Source organism: Lynx canadensis, chromosome A3 (assembly GCF_007474595.2).
Source record: "Lynx canadensis isolate LIC74 chromosome A3, mLynCan4.pri.v2, whole genome shotgun sequence".
Taxonomy (NCBI): domain Eukaryota; kingdom Metazoa; phylum Chordata; class Mammalia; order Carnivora; family Felidae; genus Lynx; species Lynx canadensis.
This window is the reverse complement of record NC_044305.1, coordinates 100077304-100098666: the sequence shown is the minus strand read 5'-3', so window position 1 is coordinate 100098666 and position 21363 is coordinate 100077304. Positions and strand designations below refer to the sequence as shown.

Here is a 21363-nt window from a genome sequence, read left to right as displayed (position 1 = left end):
GTGGCTGCGTACAGCTTGTCCTTAGCTACGTTAATAGACCAGGGATGCTCTGCTTGTCCCTGCAGAGCTCAGACAAGTGCTCTGATCATTATGGCTATTACTCTGTAAAGTTCCCCAAGGAGTCCTAGTGACTCCGGAGGATGACCAGAGAAGAGACTCGAGACCATGTCCCTGAGGAACCTCTGAAGCAATGGGAACATTTGTGCGGCCCGAAGGAGAGAACGACTGGTGGAGGGCATGTGGCAGCTACTGTCAGCAAGCCAGAGGCCTGGCCTATGGAAGGGTCCGCTCTGCCCAGGTGGCCTTAACGGCAGGGGTGCAGATCAGGGGATGGCGGCCAGGCTGAGAGGAGAAGCGTTTGATGGTCGGAGGCATCTACAGTTGGGATAAATGGGTGCCTTTGTGGCAAATCTCTAAAATGCTTTAAGCACAGCCAGGGCCTCCCAGGTGCCCCTCCTTACCTGCTTTTCTATAGCCAGGCATGCCCCACTGTGGCTGGAGTAGTATTTCTGAAAATTGAATCTGATATATTGCTTCCCTGTTGCAAACTGTGATTTGTTCCCATTACCTTTAGAATGTCCAGACTCCTTAGTCTGGCCTTTGGGGCTCTTGGTGGCTTGGTTCCTGCCAATCCCTTCAGCCTCCTTTAGCCACCCCATGTTCCAGCACTGCCTGAACCGGGGCCTAAATCTTAAATGTTTTCACTACTCCTTGGCTGAGCTGCTTTCTTTCTTCCTCATTTTGGTTTTGTTGTGCACTTCCCTGGTAAATAATGACGAACATCTCCTTGCATGTTCATTGGCCATTTGTATATCTTCTAAGGAGAAATATCTGTTCAAATTCTTTGCCCAATTTTTCATTGGGTTATTTGTCTTTCTATTATTGAGTTGTAAGAGTTTTCTATATATTCTGGAGACCAGTCCCTTATCAGATACATGGTTTACAAGTATTTTCTCCCATCTTGTGGATTGTCTTTCCGCTTTCTTCATGGTGTCATTTTCAGCACGAAAAGTTTCTAATTTTGATTAAGTCCAGTTAATCTATTTTTTCTTTTGTTCTTTGTGCTTTTGATGCCAGACCTCTGAAATCACTGCCTAATCCTGTGTTTTCTTCTAAGAGTTTTATAGTTTTAGCTCTTAAATGTAGGTCTTTAATCTGTTTTGAGTTAATTTTTGTATATGATGTGAGGCTGGGGGCCAACCTTTTTCTTTTGCATGAGGATATCCAGTTTTCCCGGCACCATTTGTTGAAACGATTTTTCCCTATGTTTGCTACAATCTTTCTAACTTCTCTGGCTGGAGTCCCTCCCTCCCTTTGCCCCTCTGCTACTCATCTTTTACATCAAATCTCAGCTCAAGAGTTACGTTTTCTCAGATGCCTTCTCTGATCATCCTTTTCTCTGTCTTCTGGAAGCCTCTTCATACCTTAATCCTAACATTTACACTGTAGTATTTTAACTGTCTTTCCACTTGTCCTTTAAGCAAGCCCTTGGGAAATGGGGATTGTGTGCTAACATTTTCTATTAATGAATATATACTTAGGTATATTAAAGTCCAGGGAGAGGGGAGATATTACTGAACCATGGTGTGGTGTCTCATCTCTCAACTCCAGATTGTATAGAACATCCACAGTTAAGTAACAGGCAACTCTTTAAGTATTTTTCAGTAACGTCTGTTAAGTTTAGTGTCCCTTTAAGGAATAGGTGAGATACCTCCTCATATCCACCAGTAGACAGTAGACAGAAAACAAACAAACAAAAACCATCTTGCCATCCCCTTCCCTCTAAACCATGGAATATGAGTTCTCCATTTAGGCTGATGGGGCCAAGTTTTAAAATCTAAGTTCACTGCAGGACTGATAACAACCTCTCAGGGCTGCCAGTGCCCTGCCCTGATTGGCTCCAATGAGGATTCCTGACCAATCCCTGGCAAAGGGGATTGGAGTATCTAATGGGCGAGGTCAGCTTCCCAAGCCCCACTGCCTGCCTAGAGAAGGGGTGATAACTGCCTGAACAGAATTACGGCTCCCTAAGAAGAAGGAACAGGAAATGGAGACCCAGTAGCAGTCCACAGTGACCACCACATGGAACCAGTTCTAAAAGATTCTAAAAGATCATTATTTTTTCCAAAGATAAAAATAACACCAAAAATTCAAATAATACAGAAATGAATAAAGTAGAAAGTCCCTTGTAGTTTGTGGAGAAAGAGGGGGGAATCAGCTGATGGTTTTATAAGTCAAACGTGTTTGTGAAAATCTCGGTCAATTTCACAAATTAATAAAGTAGAAAGTGAAAGCTTGCTACAACCATGGTGGAATTAGGGATATTTTTTATTTCATTACTTGAGACTTTTTAATAGCTTTTTAACATTGTCGACACTGTCAGAATGCCCCACTTTTCACAGTGGTCCTGACAGCTTGTCCTCTGCATGTGCCTCTGAGAACTTGCCACGTTAGACAGACAGCAAGAGTTGGAGATCGGTGAGGATTTGGGTGGGGAATAGCAGGAGAGAAGACTGAAAATGAGCCGGGACCAAAGAGGGAAAGCCCTTGAATGCCACACTGAGCAGGTCCCCAATTTGATATCTGGTCACGTTTCATTAAGGCAAAACCAGAAATCCTTTCTCAAGTCCCCAGAATGCAGGAAATGGCCAGGGAAGCTGGCCGGTGTGGTCCTGGGGTTCTCAATGGCTGTGAGGCGGTGTGCAGTATGAGCTCTCTGCAAAGAGAACCCTGTCTCCAGACTGTTGCTGGACATTGGTCCTTACCACCAAGAGCACTGGGGCAAATTTGAATTGTTGTGTGTATGTTAGCAGAAGGTGGTCTCAAAGCCATGAGGCCTTGTTAGCTCTGTTGATGATATTCAGCAGCTAGCAACGTTAGTGGGACCCTGCTGACCCTGTTGGACTCTGATCATTGCCTAGTTGTGCTGGGCCTGGCCTGTGTTAACACAGCTGCAGAAGTGTGCCCGTGGCTTTTGTCCTTTCTATTTAAGACGCCCCTTAACGTACTGTTTCTTTAAAAAGACTCACAGTGGTCTCTGTGGGGACCCGGACGCTTTGAAAGTGCATTTCAGATGTGAAATTGCACTTAAAAATGTTTAAGGAGAGACAAGGGCACATTCATGTCAGGTCACAATCAGGTTTGGGCTGCGTGGTAGCAGCAGTTTGAACTTGGCCCTCTCTCTTCTCAGCTAAAAACCACATATCACCCTGAGGACTGCATTTTTTGCTGTGTAGTTAATTATGGCCAGATGTGCTTCTCTCTGACTCTGCAGACCTGCGCTCACATAGCTAAGGTAAGCAGTATAACCTGGGCCGAGGTATTAGTCCAGGTGTCTGCACCTCTAGACTGATTCTTTTCCCCTCTTAGTGCTGCCTCCTTGCCCCAGATCATCCTTGGATATCAGAGATGAGGAAACTGAAGCCTTGACCGAGGGTTAGATCTTTAGTCAAGGTTACACTGCTGGTTGACAGATCTAGAACCGGGTCCAGCATCCAGATCTTCTGATTGGTTTTTCTTAATGGTTTACTGTGCCAAAATACACACACCATAAAATTTACTCCTTTCAAGCATGCAGTTTTGTAGTGTCCGTGCATTTACACAGTTACACCCCCATCACTCCAGTCCAATTTTAGAACATTCCGTCCATCACCCAACGGGTAAGTTACCTCACCTGTTGTAGTCTGTCCCCACCCTCAGCCACCAGTCCCAGGCTGCCACTGACTGTCTGAGTTTTTACTGTGGTACTCTTTCTGTGACTCAGTTATTCAGATTTTGCCCTACTTTTTTAGCTGGGTAGGAGTTACAGATGGTTGACTTCAATGTGAGTTACATGCGGCAGTAGCTTTGCTCACGGTTCTCCTGCGGCTGTTCTCACGTGTTTCGGGCGGAGTGTGTAATGCTGTGGGCGTCAGAGCAGCCCCTGGGAGGAAGAGGCCAGCACCAGCCTGGTACACATCTGGCATTGAAAGCGTCATAAGGTAGCCCATGCCCTCAGCTCACGTGGTCTGTGGCTGCATTGGGCTCCTACCCAGGTTTGGTGAGCTCTAGCCCCAAAACCCTCCTCCAACCTCAGTGCCGTGCCTGTCCTCGACGTAAAGGACTAAAAGAGAACATTGCCTTTTACTAAGAATTATGCCATTTACTTCTATTTGGAGGACCATTATCCTAAAAATTCTGCAGTAGAAATGAAAGCAGAGACTGCCGAGGAAAATCACTTTGATTTTTTAAATACCCTTCAGTGAATTTTCACATTGTGGTTTTCCATGGCAAGTCGCCACCTCCCTGACAGTCGGAACTACCAGATGTCTGTTTATTCTTAGCTGTGGGCAGCCGGCAAGCTCAGCCTGGAAGACGGTTAAAACACCGAAGCCCTCATTTCCACGCCTTCATTTGAGAGAAGCGGGAGTTTCTGTATCTTTTCGACAGTCGCTAGTTCTCTGCTTCCCAGTGGTCCTCCCAGTGATCCTTCCCAGTGGATGAATGCCAGCCAGACCCCTCTGCGTCTGTCTGTCCTTGCCTACTCTGGCTTCCAGCTCTGGAGCTTTCTGCAGCAGGGCAGGGGAGGGTCATAGCCCCTTCTTTCATCACGGCTCTGGGAGGCGAGGTTCTCCTCCCCGGGCTTTTCTCATTCGAGCTGTGGAGGAGGTGGGGGAGAGGCTGGAACAGCTTCTGGTTAGAAGAAATGGTCCCAGGGGCTTTCTTGGGGCCTGTCCACACCTTTAAATGAGGTGAAACAAAAGGAGCAGAGGAACTGCTATCGCCGTAGACATTGCCGGTGGCGTTCAGAGCATGTGCTCGCCCGGGACGGATGTAATCACACCCGCGGTGAGTGAGGGCAGGCGCAGTCCCCGTCACAAGGTGATGACTAGGCCTTGTCCTCTGCCCCCGGTCTAGACAATTAAGTCTGAAGCCTCAAGTGGAGCTCTTTGCCAGAACGGAAATGGAACGAAGTTTCACTCCTTCCAAATGAAACTTTTAAAGAGAAAATTTGGCAGCTCAGGAGAGCCGAGCCCAGGTTTCTGGCTTGATCACCTACTTCTCTTTCCAGTCATGAGCCCATCACTAGTCTGCTCGGGGTTTTTTCAGGCACTTCTCAGAGGTCCATTTCTATCCTAGGAGATCTGCAAAACCAGACGCTTGACATGTCATTTTGGCCTTTTGTCCTCTAAAACTTGCTGTTCACAACCCTCAGGCCTGGGGTCTAGAGTCAGATGTGTGTGGTCTGTGTGGCTTGTCTGTTTGCCCTGCCCCCGCTGGTGGGGTGTTAAGTCCCTGCTGGGCGCAGAGTGACATGGGCTTGGCAGGCCTTCCTTCCGGTGCTACTCGGGGTCACGACTGGTCCTTGCCTGGCTTTCCTGCTGATTCCTCACGAAGATGCCAATTCGTCTTTAAACCCTTGTTCTCAGTGGTGGTGTTTATGTGCTGCTCTTTGTGGACAGAGGCTGTGGTTTTAGGAACTTGGGAAGTAATCGGACCAGGTTAGCACACCAGCCCAGCCCTCTTACTGGCCATGCCTCCTTGAGCCCACACAGTGAAGGTACTGACGGCCATTGTGTGAGGTGTCAGAGATCTAGCGACAGGCCGAGGCAGTGGCTGGCATAATGTATGCAGCAGCATCTGTGCTCAGAGAATGTCACTTCACCTTTTTAGAAACAGGGCCGCATCTCAAGATGTAGACAGTGTACTCTTCCCAGATGCTAATAACTTTTTGAAGCTGTAATTTAAAAAGGGGGGGGGGCTTTTGCTATAGTAAGATAGAAGTTTTCCTACAAAAAATTATTATACAAAAATTAGACAATAAAAATAACAAGCCTCTGAGGAAGAACATAGTTGAGGCAAACATTTAAAATTATATACAACAGGGGCACCTGGGTGGCTCAGTCAGTTGGGTCTCTGACTTCGGCTCAGGTCATGATCTTGTACTCTCTGAGTTCGAGCCCCACGTTGGGCTCTGTGCTGACAGCTCAGAGCCTGGAGCCTGCTTCGGATTCTGCCCCTCCTCCTCTCATGCTCTCTCTCGCTCGCTCGCTCTCTCAAAAATAAATAAACATTAAAAAGTTTAAAAAATAAAATAAAATTATATACAACAATAATGATCCTCATAATAGTATGGACGCAGTTCAAAAGACATGTTCAGTCCTAAAAATAAATATCCCAGCAAATCTAGGACACCATACATGCATGCACATATGTGTTTGTATGTGCGTGTGAGTGAGAAGATAGCTTGGTGGGAGGAGGGGTAAGGCAGAGCCAAGGCTGCTGAATGTGGAGATAAGGACAAAAAGTACAGCAATGAGGGAGAACTTCCTGCCAAACAGTTTGGAGGCAGAATTTGGCCAGACTGAGCCAAGAGGAAAGACTGGGACGAATGGCCCTTTGTCCCATGTCCTTCTGTGGGTTGCTGCATTCATCTGGGCTAGAGTATTTGGCATTCAACAGTCGTTCATTATTTAAAAAAAAAAAAAATTTAATGTTTATTTCTGAGACAGAGACAGAGCATGAGTAGGGGAGGGGCAGACAGAGAGGGGGACACAGAATCCGAAGCAGGCTCCGGGCTCTGAGCTGTCAGCACAGAGCCTGACGCCAGGCTCTAACTCACAAACCACAAGATCATGACCTGAGCCGAAGTCAGACGCTCAACCAACTGAGCCACCCAGGTGCCCCAACAGTCGTTCCTTATTGAGGCAAAGCATTAATGTGCAAGGAAAATTGTATACAAAACCAAGGCCAGCTACTTCTATGTTGACATGACATTATTCCCTGGTTACATGTAGAATAACTTGCATTTCAGACTGTATGAAGCTCATTGCCCCAACTGGTAGGTAAATAAGCCTGTTTCTCATCTCACTAGACAGGAACCTAAAATATGAGATTTTTTAAAAATGTGGTAAAAATCACATAAAATTTACCATCTCAGCCATTTTTAAATGTGCAATATGGTGCTGTTAAGTATATTCACACTGCTATGAAACAGATTTCTAGAACTTTTACATCTTGCAAAACCTAAACTCTGTACCCATTAAACAATAGCTTCCCACCCGCCCCTCTCTCAGCCTCCAATAACCAGCGTTCTACTTCCTGTTTCTATGAATTTTAGTACTATAGAGATCTTATGGAAGTGGAATCGAACAGTATTTGTCCTTTTGTGACTGGCTTATTTCACTTTGTATAGTGTTCTCAAGGTTCAGCCATGTTGTAGCCTGTGTCGGGCTTTTATAAAACATGAAATACATCAGAGTATGTATTTCACCCCACATTTATTTTAGGAACAAGGGCAGGCTAGGGGTAGGAGGTGGGGGTATGAGGACATGCTTTCCTTGTATAATGAAGTAGATATTGTTGAGTTTATCTCCTTGTTATGTGATTCTCTCAGGTTTTTTTCTTTAAGTTTCTGACCACAAATTAACTCTAAAAGGGAGATGTTTTGTGCTGAAAGACAGTAATCTACGGGGAGCTTTATCAGACATCCCAGGACACAGTGTCATCTGTAAGAGGGTATTTCTGATGCCTGAGAGGTTTTTTTTTTTTAAACTCAGCCTGGTGTGATTTCATTCCAGAGAGCTCAGAAATATGCTCAGCAAGTCTTGCAGAAGGAATGTCGACCGAAGTTTGCGAAGAAGTCCATGGCGCAGTTGTTTGAGCACAGGTACAGCATGGACTTACCGCCTTTCGTGAAGGAGGCCCCCAAAGTGAATGAAGCCGAGTACAAGTACGATCCTCCTTTTGGATTCCGGAGGTTCTCCAGCCAAGTCCAGAGCCTCTTGGAGATATTGCCTGAGCACGACATGCCTGAACACTTAAAAGCAAAGAGCTGTAGGCGTTGTGTGGTTATCGGAAGCGGCGGGATACTGCACGGACTAGCACTGGGCCATGCCCTGAACCAGTTTGATGTTGTGATAAGGTACATGGGTTCACCTCTAAAGTTCAGTTCACTGCTGTTGGTGTAGTGCCAGCGACAGTGAGGGGTGCAGGAAGTGCTGCAGGCCCCTGCCTGCAGGGGATTTACTGCTTGAGGAGTTGAAACACAAACCTGAAATGATTGGATGCCCCCAAACTGCACCGTACCGACCCTAATATGGCAGAACCTTTACAGAGGAGGTGAGGTTTGGAAGACTGGGTAGATTCAGGAGGAAGCCTGGGTGAGGCAGAGCCAGGAAGTGGACGTGGTGTTGGGGGGTGAGCTAGTGAGATGCCTGGCTTCAGGGAGTAGGGCTTGGTGTAGTGCATCCCATGAGCAGTGCTGGAGGGATCGTGGGGAGCACACAGTCTGAACTCCGCTCATCCTAGATTCTCTCTGGTTTAGCCGGCTGAAAATTGTTTTCCTGATCGTAAAAGTAAAATGTGCTCATTCTTGAAGATTAAAAAAAAAAAAAAATACAGGAAAATGTAAGAAAGAAAATAACCACTCATAGCACAAATAACCAACCACTATTAATTTGCTGTGTTTTTTCCACTTTTGTTCTATACACGTACTAATGAGTGCATTTATATTCTTATAAAGTATTTTGCTTTTTTAATCTAATATTATGAACAGTTTCTGAGGTCATTAAATATTTCTTAGAAAATTAACTCTTCCAAGTACTTACTGTTCCTCTAAATGAGAGTATCAGAAGTTATTTAGCTGTTCTATTGTGGACATTTAGAATTTTTCAGTTTCTTTGTTATTGTGAAAATGCCTTGCACATTCTCATACTTATGTCTTTATTTCTGATTATTTCCTTTCCAAGAATTCTCAGAATTGTTGGCTTAAAGATACTTGAATATTTTTAAGGCTCTTGATACATTTTGATAAATTCTCCCCATCTGAAGGATGTGTAGAACCAGGAGCACGATGCATGCTGGGTCTTCATCAGATTTGTTCAGCAGGAGCGTGTGGATTTGACCAAAGGCAGGGCAGGCGAGGGCTGGGGACTGGGCGTCGAGTTTGTAGTCCGTGCACGCAGTGTGCGGGCCTGGTGTGAGGCAGAAAAAGTGGAAATGGAGACTGAAGAATCAAATCCGGGAGATATATTGAGAAAGTAAATTGGGGGACTTCCTGACAGCTTGACAGTTAATGGTAAGGGATGCCAGGATTTCTAGTCTGGGGTCTCAGGTGTTAGCAGAACTGCTGTCAGAAGCGGAGTAGTTGGAGAAAAAAAATCTCTGGTTAGTGAGGGAGTATAACAAGATCCATTTCAGATATTTTGAGTCTAAAAGTGATATGTTCACATAATGCCTTTGTCCCCAGTAGCTGTGATCTCAGGCAAGTGTCCTAACTGTTCTGTGCCTCTGTTTCCTCATCTATAGATGGAGGAAATAATAGTATGTACCTTATAGGCTTACATAAAGACAAAATGAGTTCACAGATGTAAAGCACTTAGAACTTAGGGTAAAGCATTTAGTGTCGGGCTTGGGGTAAAGGCTCAATGGATGTTAGCAGCTCTGTTTGGAGAATTTGTAGGATAGACGGGGGCTCTGGAGGAGAAGACAGGGGGTGTAAAGTGTTTGTGGGAATGAATCAGACTTTTGTAAGAGCCAAGATAGAAGAAATAGTTAAGAATCTAGATTTGTTTTTTCTTAATGTTTTATTTATTTTTGAGAGACTGAGCACAAGCAGGGGAGGGGCATAGAGAGAGGAAGACACAGAATCCGAAACAGGCTCCAGGCTCTGAGCTGTCAGCACAGAGCTGGACACGGACTTGAACTCATGAGCCGTGAGATTATGACCTGAGCTGAAGTTGGACACTTAACCGACTGAGCCACCCAGGAGCCCCAAGAACGTAGTGTTAAGGCAGAAGAGGTGCCATGGGCCCCAGCGGCCAGAGAGCAGGAATGGTGTGAGGTGGGGGGGGGGCAGGAGTGGGGCCTCGAGGGTTATAAATGTTGGGGTGAAGAAGGATATAGCCCCTGCCTTTCATTGGATGCTTCTGTGTGCCAGACACTACCTTGTCTGCTTTAGATGTTCTTGTTCCTCAGTGGAGCCATCACTGTTGGCATCATAGATGAGCACCTTGAGGCACTGCAGGGCCCAGGGTCCGGGCCAGACACAAACAGTTCACATGCAGGGTATGAGGCTTCCAGAACCTAATCCCCGGTCCTGCGTGATCAGCTGAAAGATGTGTGCACAGGCAGCACTGGGGAGGCAGACGGGACCCCATGCCCATCTACTGGTCCGTAACTGGGATACAGGAAGAGAAGAAGAGAGAAGCCAGGAATTGCAGGCAGTGCACACTCTGGGCCAGAGTAGAGGTGTGGCGGGAGTGAAGGGTGGCCCTGGGCTGGCCTTGCAGAGCAGTGGGATTTGGCTCTTCAGGGAGGAGGTAGGTGGGGAGATCTTAGGTGTGGAGCCCCCCACCCTGGCAGGAGGAGGGAGAGGCTGGGAGAGTGGGAAAGGGGCTGGAAGGTGGCCCGATGCCCAGTGGTGGCCCACACATCACCAGACTGGGGAACAGGGACTTCATGTGTGGGCATTGGGAGGCCACTGAGTGCTGGGGATAGAGAAAGGGTTGCTTAGCCTTATGATGAGGGAGAATATCAGTGAAGAAGCCTTTGGAGGTTAACTTTTTGGTTTGAAACAATTTCAAATTTAACAGAAAAGTTGCAGGAATAGTACAGAGAACTCGCATTCACCCTTCCCCCCAGATTCTCCAACCTGTAATGCTTTATCACATTGCTTTATAATTCTCTCTCTCTCTCTCTCTCTCTCTCTCTCTCTCTGTCTCTCTCCCATTACTCTTCCGAACCCTTTGATAGTTGCAAATATCAAGCCCCTTTACCCCTAAACAAGTCAGTGTGCATTTCCCAAGAACAAGGGCATTCATTCTATTATAGAACTGCAGAACCACGGAACAATGTTGAGAATCAGGAAATTAACATCGATAAAATTTAGACCCTGTCTACATCCTTATCCAGATTTCACCAGCCACACTGATAATGTCCTTTATTTTAAAATAAGAAATGGGAAAAAATAACCACTTCAGGGGCATGCCTTGCATTTAGTCATCGTGTCTAATAATATCTTATGATAATCCAGAGGTAGGTATCAGATCTAGAAGAAGTGGCAGCGGAATAGAGAAGGAAGTTGGGATACAGGTGTGATAATACAGGGGAAGAACCAGACAGACATTTTTTGAGATTACAAAACTCTTTAACTGGGTCAGTTTGCTTTCAGAAGAATTCTTACAATTTGCCCCAAACAATGAGCCTGGTAAGAGCCTTTGTTGATCTGACAGTTGTAAGTGCCCCAAATCCTTGCTTTAAGGATGTACCTGGGGGGCGCCTGGGTGGCGCAGTCGGTTAAGCGTCCGACTTCAGCCAGGTCACGATCTCACGGTCCGTGAGTTCGAGCCCCGCATCAGGCTCTGGGCTGACGGCTCAGAGCCTGGAGCCTGTTTCGGATTCTGTGTCTCCCTCTCTCTCTGCCCCTCCCCCGTTCATGCTCTGTCTCTCTCTGTCCCAAAAATAAATAAACGTTGAAAGGATGTACCTGGGCCTATTGCCCTCCTTGGTCCTGACTCTGTCAGTCTAAGTGTGGTTTGTGTCTGCCTTGCCCTGGTTTCTAGGTTTCCTTTCTGCTTATCTTTTTGAATTCCTAGCAAGAACCCCTCATATCTGAACACAGTGGGAAGCCTTCAAGGCAACATCACTGGTGCCCAGAGAAAGCCTAAAATATAATACGTTGGGTTAGCTTGAAATTGCAGGACTACATGGGATTGCTTGACATTCAGAGTTGAGGTATGGGTGTCCCTCAGGGACGCAAGGCTGCTGGGAGGGATGCCTTCCTCCAGACCCACAGCTCACTCCCAGTCCTAAAAATGCGGGGGACGCAGTGCAGGGACTTTGTATGATATGATAAGAGGGTTGATGGCTTGCTTTGTCAATTTATCTTTTCCTTTTTATTTAAATAGGTTAAACAGTGCACCAGTTGAGGGATATTCAGAGCATGTTGGTAATAAAACTACCATAAGGATGACTTACCCAGAGGGTGCGCCACTGTCTGACCTTGACTATTATTCCCATGACTTGTTTGTTGCTGTTTTATTTAAGAGTGTTGACTTCAACTGGCTTCAAGCAATGGTGAAAAATGAAACCCTGGTAAGCACTAGAAACTCAGCCATCTAGTATTCTTTCATAAGAAGTGGAGGGGTCTCTAAGTGTAATTACAGACTTTTATTTTTTAAACAAACACAGTGGCATACATACAGTTGACCCCTGAACAGTGTGGGTTCGAACTGCGTGGGTGCACTTATGCACAGATTGTTTTCAGTAAATACAGTATAGTATTGTAAATATACTTTGTCTTCCTTAAGATTTTCTTAATAACATTTCCTTTTCTCTAGCTTACTTTACTGTAATAATATAAAATATATTACATATAACATACAAAAGATGTGTTAATTGACTGTTTATATTATCAGTAAAGCTTCTGGTCAACAGTAAGCTCTCAGTAGTTAAGCTTTCGGAGAGTCCAAAGTTATCTGTGGGGGCACCTGGGTGGCTCAGTCGGTTAAGCGTCCGACTCTTGATCTCAGCTCAGGTCTTGATCTCAGGGTTGTGAGTTCAAGGCCCCCATTAGGCTCCACGCTGGGCATGGAGCCTACTTAAAAAAAAAAAGTTATATGTGGATTTCAACTATGCGGGGATAGGGTGGTGGTGCCCTAAGCCCCACATCATTCAAGGATCAACTGTACTTTTGTGGTGTCTCTAAAATAACTACTCCCTTTGTAGAAACGCAGCAGTACTCCTTGTTGAGAATTACTTTCAGAATTTAAGGTTAAGTCACATGTAGAAATTGTGATCATTACTTAAATGGGAAAATCAAGTTTTGAACCAAAATTGTTACTAGTGATCATCTACCTTACTCACCAGACTTGAGTTTACATGCCTTTTGGCTAATCGAGAAATTAGACTTACTTGGATGAGTATAAACCACTGTGGAGGATTTTCAAAAGAATATATACAAAACCTTTGAGGAATATTCCCAAAGAGATTCTCTAAAAATGCTCTGATAGGTGGTCCCCTTGTTGGAGGAAATTCACAGAATTCCAAAGGGGCAGATGTTGAGGAAATGGCCCTCACTTGGTCATATTCCCTTTTGTTTGTTGTAATAATTGATCACGTTACTTTATGGTCCTACCCATGATGCTGAAATAGATTCCAGGAGCCAACTATCTATATACACACAAACTAGCTGTCTGCAAAATTAATAGGATATATTACACTTTTCACATAAGCTCCATGTGATGGAGAATTTGTATCTGCAAAGCCTGATTTTGCATAGGTTATGATCTGGACTTTCTGTTGTGTAGAAGTCGACCTAGTTGGAAGATGAAGCACCTATGAAATAACTTTCAGTTACCAGAAGACTTCACAGGACTAGACAGATAGAGCAAAGCCATGGAGAGGACGCAGGGTGAGGGCCTGGTCAGAGTGGGTCACTCGGACACTTAATACCCTTAAATAGGATCTGTTCACCTGGTCTTCCCAGGGACAGACGATGCCTTTCAATCCTAAAAAGGCTTACCATCTCAGGTCATTCCCTGCGGAATTTCCTCCCCATGGAAACCAGAGCCGACGTTGCCCTTCGTCCTCTTGTCCAACACCACATTCGTAAATCAGGTCCTTCGGGGTGGCTACTTTGAGTTGGGTTCTTGGATTCGCATAGATCTCGGTGACTTTGCTGTCGAATGCAGCAGACAAGCCCACATGGGGTCATGCCATAACTCTGGGCTGATTAGCAGGGGTGTGTTCTCACCTGCTGCTGGTGGGATAACCTTATTAAATACCCCTAATGATTGCCTGCCTTCTTTCCTTAGCCATTTTGGGTGCGACTCTTCTTTTGGAAGCAGGTGGCGGAAAAAATCCCACTACAGCCAAAACATTTCAGGATTTTGAATCCAGTTATTATCAAAGAGACTGCCTTTGACATCCTTCAGTACTCAGAGCCCCAGTCAAGGTTCTGGGGCCGAGATAAGGTATTGTTGCAACTGAAAGTTAACTGTTCTTCTCTGTGTTGGAAGGGAGACAGCTGTACAACTTTCACTTGGGCTCAGCTGTATACCCAGAAGAGTCATCCAGTGTAGAAATGTAGTCACTGAGCAGATCGATGCTCCGTGTGTGTTTACTATTCTGCATCTTGACTTCAGGGCTCCTCATTGTTTACCTGGCCTTTCCCCTGGTGACTCCTGTCTTCAGTACAGTCAACACGTTAACACTTAGGCCCCTGGGATATTATTTAAGGTATTCCTAGTCGGTGACTCCATATAACTAACTGCTGGAGGACACTGAAAGACACTTGGGTGGTCTGAAAAGTTCTTTACATTTTTAACTCTGTGCGCTGCTTAAGCGAAAATTGACATTTATCTTCACTTTACAGGTGATGGTAAATAAAGTTTGCCCCCCAGAGCAGTGCTTTTCAGTTGATGCTTGGGTCTCATCCCACACTTTCTGCTTAATTATTCTGTGTGGTGGTCTGTACATTGGGACTTTCAAAGCCCCCTGGGTGATATTATTTTGCAGCCTAATTTGAGAACCTTTGCACTATATTGGCTGTTCACTGCAGTAGGGATTCTTTACCCGCATTTAGCCTGTGCTGCCACCAGGGAGGTGGCAATGGCTTTATCACCTATTTCTTTATGATCCGAATAGCTAAGCCTGTGTCTTTAAAACACGTTTTTAAAAGCTGGAAATCACAGCTTTAAAAATCATTTTGTCTTTTTTTGAGAGTGAGAAAGAGTGCAAGTAGGGGAGAGGGGCAGAGAGAGGGAGAGAGAGAGAGAGAGAGAGAGAGAATCTCAAGCAGGCTCCACATTCAGTGCAGAGCCTGAATCAGGGCTTGATCCCACGACCCTGGGACCAAGACCTGAGCCAAAAATCAAGAGTCAGACACTCAACCGACTGAGCCACCCAGGCACCCCTTCCTTAAACAAACTTCCAAGCAAAATCTCCCTATATGAAGGAAAGCAAGGAATTTAGAAATGGGGGCCAGTGCCGCTGCTCACACTGAGAGCCTGAGATACTGCCCAGGAGATACCTGGGGTTGGTCAGGGTCACAGTTTGCAAACATTGAGCTAGGCTCTTAGATGTGGTCAACCAATAGGCAGATGAGCAGACTCTTCTGTTTGCCCTATGAATCAAATTCTAATTAAAAATGTTCTTTAAAACACCTATATAAACTCTAAAGGAAGAATTCTGTGTTTCATAGGAAAAACAAATACCTAAATAGGCTCCTTCAAACAAAAACCCAGTTCTTTACTGTGATCGGTAACAGCTAACCCCAACTCTGGCTCCAGCCCCAGGCTTGAGCCATGAACACAGCTGAAGCTCTTCCCTTGGCAGGCTGCCATTTTTCTCAGGCGTCTGCCCTCTCGGGTGCTTTCCTGCCCTCCCATCCCTGGGGAGGACCACGTAGTTTCTGCCCACTGCAGGAGCATGGCCAGGACCAGTCTTTCTGGTCAGAAAATGGTTCCTTTTTCCCTCGCAGAGGATAGTGGCCCTGCCCCCTGGCAGCAGCTGTCAGGGTCCATGATCCGGTTCACTATAGAATAGGTTGCTTTAGCTGCTCTTGCCCACATGGGAGCACATTGATTCCCCCAGAACGTGGACTTAAAACTTTTAGCCTGTTAGCATTAATTTTTTTTTAATTTTTTTAACGTTTATTTATTTTTTGACAGAGACAGAACATGAGTGGGAGAGGGGCAGAGAGAGAGGGAGACACAGAATCCGAAGTAGGCTTCAGGCTCTGAGCTGTCAGCACAGAGCCTGACGCGGGGCTCAAACTCACAGACTGAGAGATCATGACCTGAGCCGAAGTCGGATGCTCAACCAACTGAGCCACCCAGGTGCCCCTGTTAGCATCAATTTTAACAAAGCAGTTAAAAAAAAAAAAAGACTTACATAGACTTTGGCGAGATTCTTAAGTTATGAAGAGGTTTTACTATAAATATATTCACGTATCTTTCAATACCTTTCGATTTCTCTATCTTCTCAACTGCCCTGTTTCTTTATTAAATTCCATCATATTTTTTAGACATAGGCAAATGCTCATTTGTGGTTTGTGTAGATTTTTGTTGAAGAAGTAACCTTTCAAAAATGAGCAGATTTACTTTCAATAAAATATGAAATTACTGAACAGCAAATGGTATCAGAAACAAAGTTAGAACATAGAATAAGTGGGGGAAATTTTATCATATGTATGATAGTAAATACTCTCAAAGTACAGAATGATCTTATTACAGCAAAAAGAAAACATGGGCCAATTTAAAAAATGAGGGAAAGATATGAACAGACATTTCACAAAGGAAGAAATTTATACTGCCAAGGAGTACATGATAAAATGTTCAATTTCACCAGTAATCAAATAAAAGTACATTAGAGCCACAATGACATTTTTTTCCTATTTTCTTAGCAAAGATTTAAAAGCTTGATAATGTCCTTGTTTGGCAGGAATACAGATAGAATTATAAGTTGGTACTTTTTCTGGATGGTATTTTGGCAGTAGATATCAGCTTTAAATGTGAATAGTCTTGACCCAGCAATTTTACTCTAAAAAATTTTATTATAAGAAAATTAGAGGGTTACGTGGCTGGCTCTGTCAGTTGAGCATCTGACTCTTGATTTTGGCTCAGGTCATGATCTCATGGTTTGTGGGATTGAGCCCTGCATGGGGTTCTGCACTGGCAGCATGGAGCTTGCTTAGGATTCTCTCTCTCCCTCTCTCTCTCTGTCCCTCTGCTCGATCATGCATGTACTCTCACTCTCAAAATAAATAAATAGAAACTTTAAAAAATAAAAATAACAATGTGTGTACAGAGATACATAGGGAAAAGCTTGAAAATGGACAGCAAACTGATTGCATTGTCAGGAACTTCCTCATGCATAGGCCCTTCCAGTAGACAGGGAAGTCTGCTGGATTAAGAGGTATGATCTTAGGGGATATGTTCTGTAGGTAACATGCTCTGAGTGGTTTTTGCAGTCAAATGCTCTACCCCTCTGAGTGGTTTTTGATAGTTTCTGAGTTTCTCTCCATATACTTGCCCCTATGAGCAGTTGACTTCATACACTCCTTCTGTAAACCCTGATTGAGTTTTCCCGACCTGCTAGGTGCCACGCTGGCCACAGGGTAAGACAGGACACTGCCTTAGGGTCTTATGGCTAAACAGCAGAAAGTCTTCCTTTGGGTTAATTTCTCTTGAATTCAGTGACTGTTGAGTTTCTTTTTAATGAGTGACGTAGATGCAACACACCAAGGAGCAAGAGGTGGCTTTTGACAAATGATGAGCTTAGTAGAAGCTCCTTAATCCTGATTAAACTATGAACTCTGAAGGGTTCGCTGTTGTTCCAGTTTACGGAAAAGGAGAGTTGTTTCTGGAAGCCACAGACTCAAGTAGGATGAACAAAGTAGGTATATTTATTTACATGAAAAACCATGCAACAGAATGTCATTTGCAGGTCAGCAGTGGCCTTCGGCTAGTGCTTAGACAGCTTAAGGCTTTCTGTATTTCTCCCTGCCCTGTGTACTGTCTTCACCCAAAACTGGGACAGAGATACAGAAAGCACGATTCCCGATTTGCAAGTGGAAAGATGGTGGATAGGAGGGTGGCAGAGTGGCGATTCAGTCGGAATCCAGAATGGTTCAGACATTTGGCGCACTAGGCCAAAGTCCATAGGATAACGTTTTGGGAGGAACAAATGTGGAGACCCTTAACTGGGGCCTAAAAATTGCCCAAATCGAGGGTGGGCAGAACCTGGCTTAGCAGCTATACATGTGAAAAATGACCTGGAAGTGTTTTATTTGCCAGGAGTGTTGGCCTTGGGTGGGAGGTAGCTTCAGATAAGCAGTGAACTCAGTCTTCACTGGCAAGAACTGAGGCTGCTGTGTTCTCTGGCAGAGACTGTCCACAGGAGCCCGCAGGGAAGGGCCCAACTCCAGAAACAGGTCCCAAGAAAGATTGTGGAAGGTCCTGTGACCACTGATTCCAGAGCGGACAGACCTTCTAGATACCTAGACCTTCTAGATACGTGTCGTGTAAGAAAAGAAATGAACTTGTTTTTGCAGTTCCGGTCAGTACCTGTAGGACCAGTAGGTAGAAGGCTTAGAAGGAACACTGTTTAGCTTGGTACAGTAACTGCCAAGCTACCTCTTGGTGGTGTGTGAAAAGTGTCCACATCACAGACCATGTTTTAGAGTGTAAATCCCTGACTTGGGCAGGAAGTCCGACTTCAGGATTCTGGGATCTGTAAAACCATGTCATGTCTAAACTTGCGGCCCCCAGAGCAGCCTGTGTTACTCTGCAGCGCATGGATAGCCCTTGGAAATCAATGAATTGTGCTCCTAAGCCTTGTTTTGTCTTTTCCTTTTTTTTCAGAACGTCCCCACCATTGGTGTAATTGCTGTTGTCTTAGCCACACATCTGTGTGATGAAGTCAGTTTGGCAGGCTTCGGATATGACCTCAATCAACCCAAAACACCTTTGCACTACTTTGACAATCTCTGCATGGCTGCCATGAACTTTCAGACCATGCACAATGTGACAACAGAGACCAGGTTCCTCCTAAAGCTGGTCAAAGAGGGCGTGGTGAAGGACCTCAGCGGAGGCATCCATTGTGAATTCTGAACACAGAGAAACCTCACTTGAAAATGCAGCTCTGACTCTGAAGGCTGTTTTTCCTAGCCTTCTTGATCCATGTCATCCTGCAAATACTTTGAAGTGCAGCTGGTGTTTTTAACTTTTAATTTAAAAAAAAAAAAGAAGTTTAGCTCTTCCCACTTTGCCCCCCCCCCCCACCTATTTATTTGAGGTCAGTGTTTTTGCACAAACTTTTGTAAGTTAATTTTGAGAATTGAATGGGAAAGACTTTTCAAAGAGACTTGTATGTAATGATGTTTTATTGAATTTTAAGAACGTTATTTAATTTGTAAAAACTCTGTCCATGTCTACTGCACACAGAATACCAGGTAATTAAGTGGAAGGAGAATGGAGGTCACTCCTTTGATGAGAGTCCCGAATGCCTGATTCTGGTTCCTTGTTACTGTTTGGTAGGACAGATGTCGGGGGCACTTCCAGGATGATGTGCTCAGTAGCTAAACCACTAGTCCTGGTTTGGCCATGCTGCTGCGTGAGGCCTGGGCCAGTTGGAGAAGTTCACGGTCCCTTTCTGTTGTCGGGTCTGCCTTCTGTCAGAAGACTTGCAGGAAACAACCAGGGGAAACAACGTCCATGGTCGGGGAGGGACACAGGAGACATTTTCTAGGTCTCCTGCATTCTCTGAAGCCACCTTAGGCTACAGAAGCCACCGCCTTCCCTGAAATGATGACAAATCTTGAATTTCTTGAGGCTTTTTTTTTTTTTTTTTTTTTACTGCCCTTCCCAAGCACTTCAGTGTTAACCTGAGGTGTTCCACTGTCTGCCTGAGGTGGCTTATCAAAATTAGGGTATAATCTTTGTTATCCAGAGTTATAGAAGAATAAACCCTTTCCAAGAATAATCATGTCTTCTGAAACACTAAAATAAATTGCCTATTTAAAAAAAATTTGGGGGGGATGCCTGCACGGCTCAGTTAAGTGTCCGACTCTTGATGCCCACAGGTTCGTGAGATCAAGCCCCACTTGGGATTCTCTCCCCCCCCCCCTGCCCCTCCCCTGCTCACACTCCCACTCTCTGTCTCAAAGAAAACATCAACTTAAAAAAAATTTTTGTCATGCCTACCTGGCAGTGTGTTCCAGATAGTGTGCTAAAAATTTTTAAAAAGAATTAAAAAAGAAGCTTTTGAGGAGCTCCCACAGTCTACTTAATTTGAGTCTCAAAAAAAAAAATGTAATCTGCCTGAAATGTCCTTGGTGGCTGCCAGGTGGGGACCTCAGTGTGGGATGCCGGCAGTGAGTGACAGAGGGACTGCATCCCAGACAGCACAGGGACTGCCGGAGAGATGTTGAGTGGCGAGGGGCCGTGGCTTCCTCCCAGAGAACAGGCTCATTCCAGCTTCTGTCTGTTAATTGGTCCTGTCCTTGTCATCAGAAGATCTGCATCTAGTGTGCTCCCTCCCTGCCACATCTGGGTTCTCATTTCTCCTCGTGCTTCCGCAGCCCGGCCGCAGTTGTGACGCCCAGCCCCTCTGTATCTTTGCATCTGCCGCGTCCCGACCGCGTGCAGGGGGAGGGGCCAGTCCTAACAGGCACCCTTGGATTTCCAGGGCCCTGGGGTCAAGCTTGGAGCCGCCAGCATAGCAAAATAGTAACTCTCTGGGTGGGAAACTGAAAATTTTCTATGGGTTTGCTTTCTATTTTATCAAATACTGTTTAAGAGGAACTGCTTTGAAATTTTCACCAGCTAAATGACTTAGCTTTGAAAATTGAGACTCGGGAAGATGGTCCACGGCTGTCCTGTGTGACCCAGGTAAGGCCAGGCCTATACCACCCATCTCCAGCCCCTCATCCTCCAGGGGCTACTTGAAGCCTGAATTTTTTTTTTTTTTTTTAACAATTTAACAAAAGCCAGAGTTTGGAACCTCCTTAGACACCTTTCCCAGCGTTGTGAGCGCTTGCGCATGGACCCCTGTGGATTCGTGTCCCACTGCCCTGCAAGGCTGCTGGGAGGTGTGTAGTTCCACGCCCAGCACTTGGCCAGCGTTCGACCACTGTCAGGCCTGGCCCCCTCCCCACCCCTCCCCTGGATGTCCTTTTTTTTTTTTTTTTTTTTTTTTTCAACGTTTATTTTTGGGACAGAGAGAGACAGAGCATGAACGGGGGAGGGGCAGAGAGAGAGGGAGACACAGAATCGGAAACAGGCTCCAGGCTCTGACCATCAGCCCAGAGCCTGACACGGGGCTCGAACTCATGGACCGCGAGATCGTGACCTGGCTGAAGTCGGACGCTTAACCGACTGCACCACCCAGGCGCCCCTGGATGTCCTTTTTTGTATCCTTACATTGCTTTACCTGTGCCTCCTGCATTTTAATTACTGGCAGGGAGTAAGTGCCCTGAGTGAATAAAAAGGCATAATTTTTTCAAAGACCTTTTATGGAGTCCATCAGCCAATTGGAGTTGATCAGAGACCATCTTCAAGAACTTTTAGCACTTTGGCATCTCGTTATTCGCTAGAAGTTGCTTCTTGGCTTTGGAGTTACTCCTCCCTTATGCAACCCCATGCACACTCGCTCTTTACACTTCTGGGCACTTCAAGATGTTGGAAGGTGGATCTCCAATAACGGGCTTCACCGTGTGTGTGCACCCACATCCCTCTTACATGGCTGTAGTCCTGGCTTTTGAGGCAACTGGTAATGACTTCTACATGTTCTGTATTTTAACATACATCTTACTGGAACTTTGGGCCACAGAAAATTTCAGTGAGTTGTATGGTGTGTGTGTGTGTGTGTGTGTTTCAT

At 45.3% G+C, this 21363-nt stretch overlaps 1 protein-coding gene across 5 annotated transcripts in view; it reads left to right on the top strand.

Moving 5' to 3' along the window:
• The window catches only part of ST3GAL5 (ST3 beta-galactoside alpha-2,3-sialyltransferase 5), a 49219-nt gene extending 29752 nt beyond the window's left edge, over positions 1 to 19467 (top strand). The window contains exons 4-8 of one of the 5 annotated variants that reach the window (XM_030311030.1): positions 3191 to 3295; positions 7560 to 7903; positions 11889 to 12075; positions 13797 to 13955; positions 18348 to 19467. In XM_030311030.1, coding sequence (XP_030166890.1) covers positions 3191 to 3295; positions 7560 to 7903; positions 11889 to 12075; positions 13797 to 13955; positions 18348 to 18596 — 1044 coding nt within the window. In that variant the 3' untranslated portion in view covers positions 18597 to 19467. Of the gene's footprint in view, positions 1 to 3190; positions 3296 to 7538; positions 7904 to 11888; positions 12076 to 13796; positions 13956 to 18347 lie in introns of all 5 variants that reach the window. The other 4 variants (XM_030311032.1, XM_030311031.1, XM_030311033.1 and 1 more) reach the window with 4 other exon arrangements.
• The last annotated feature ends 1896 nt before the right edge of the window (positions 19468 to 21363 follow it).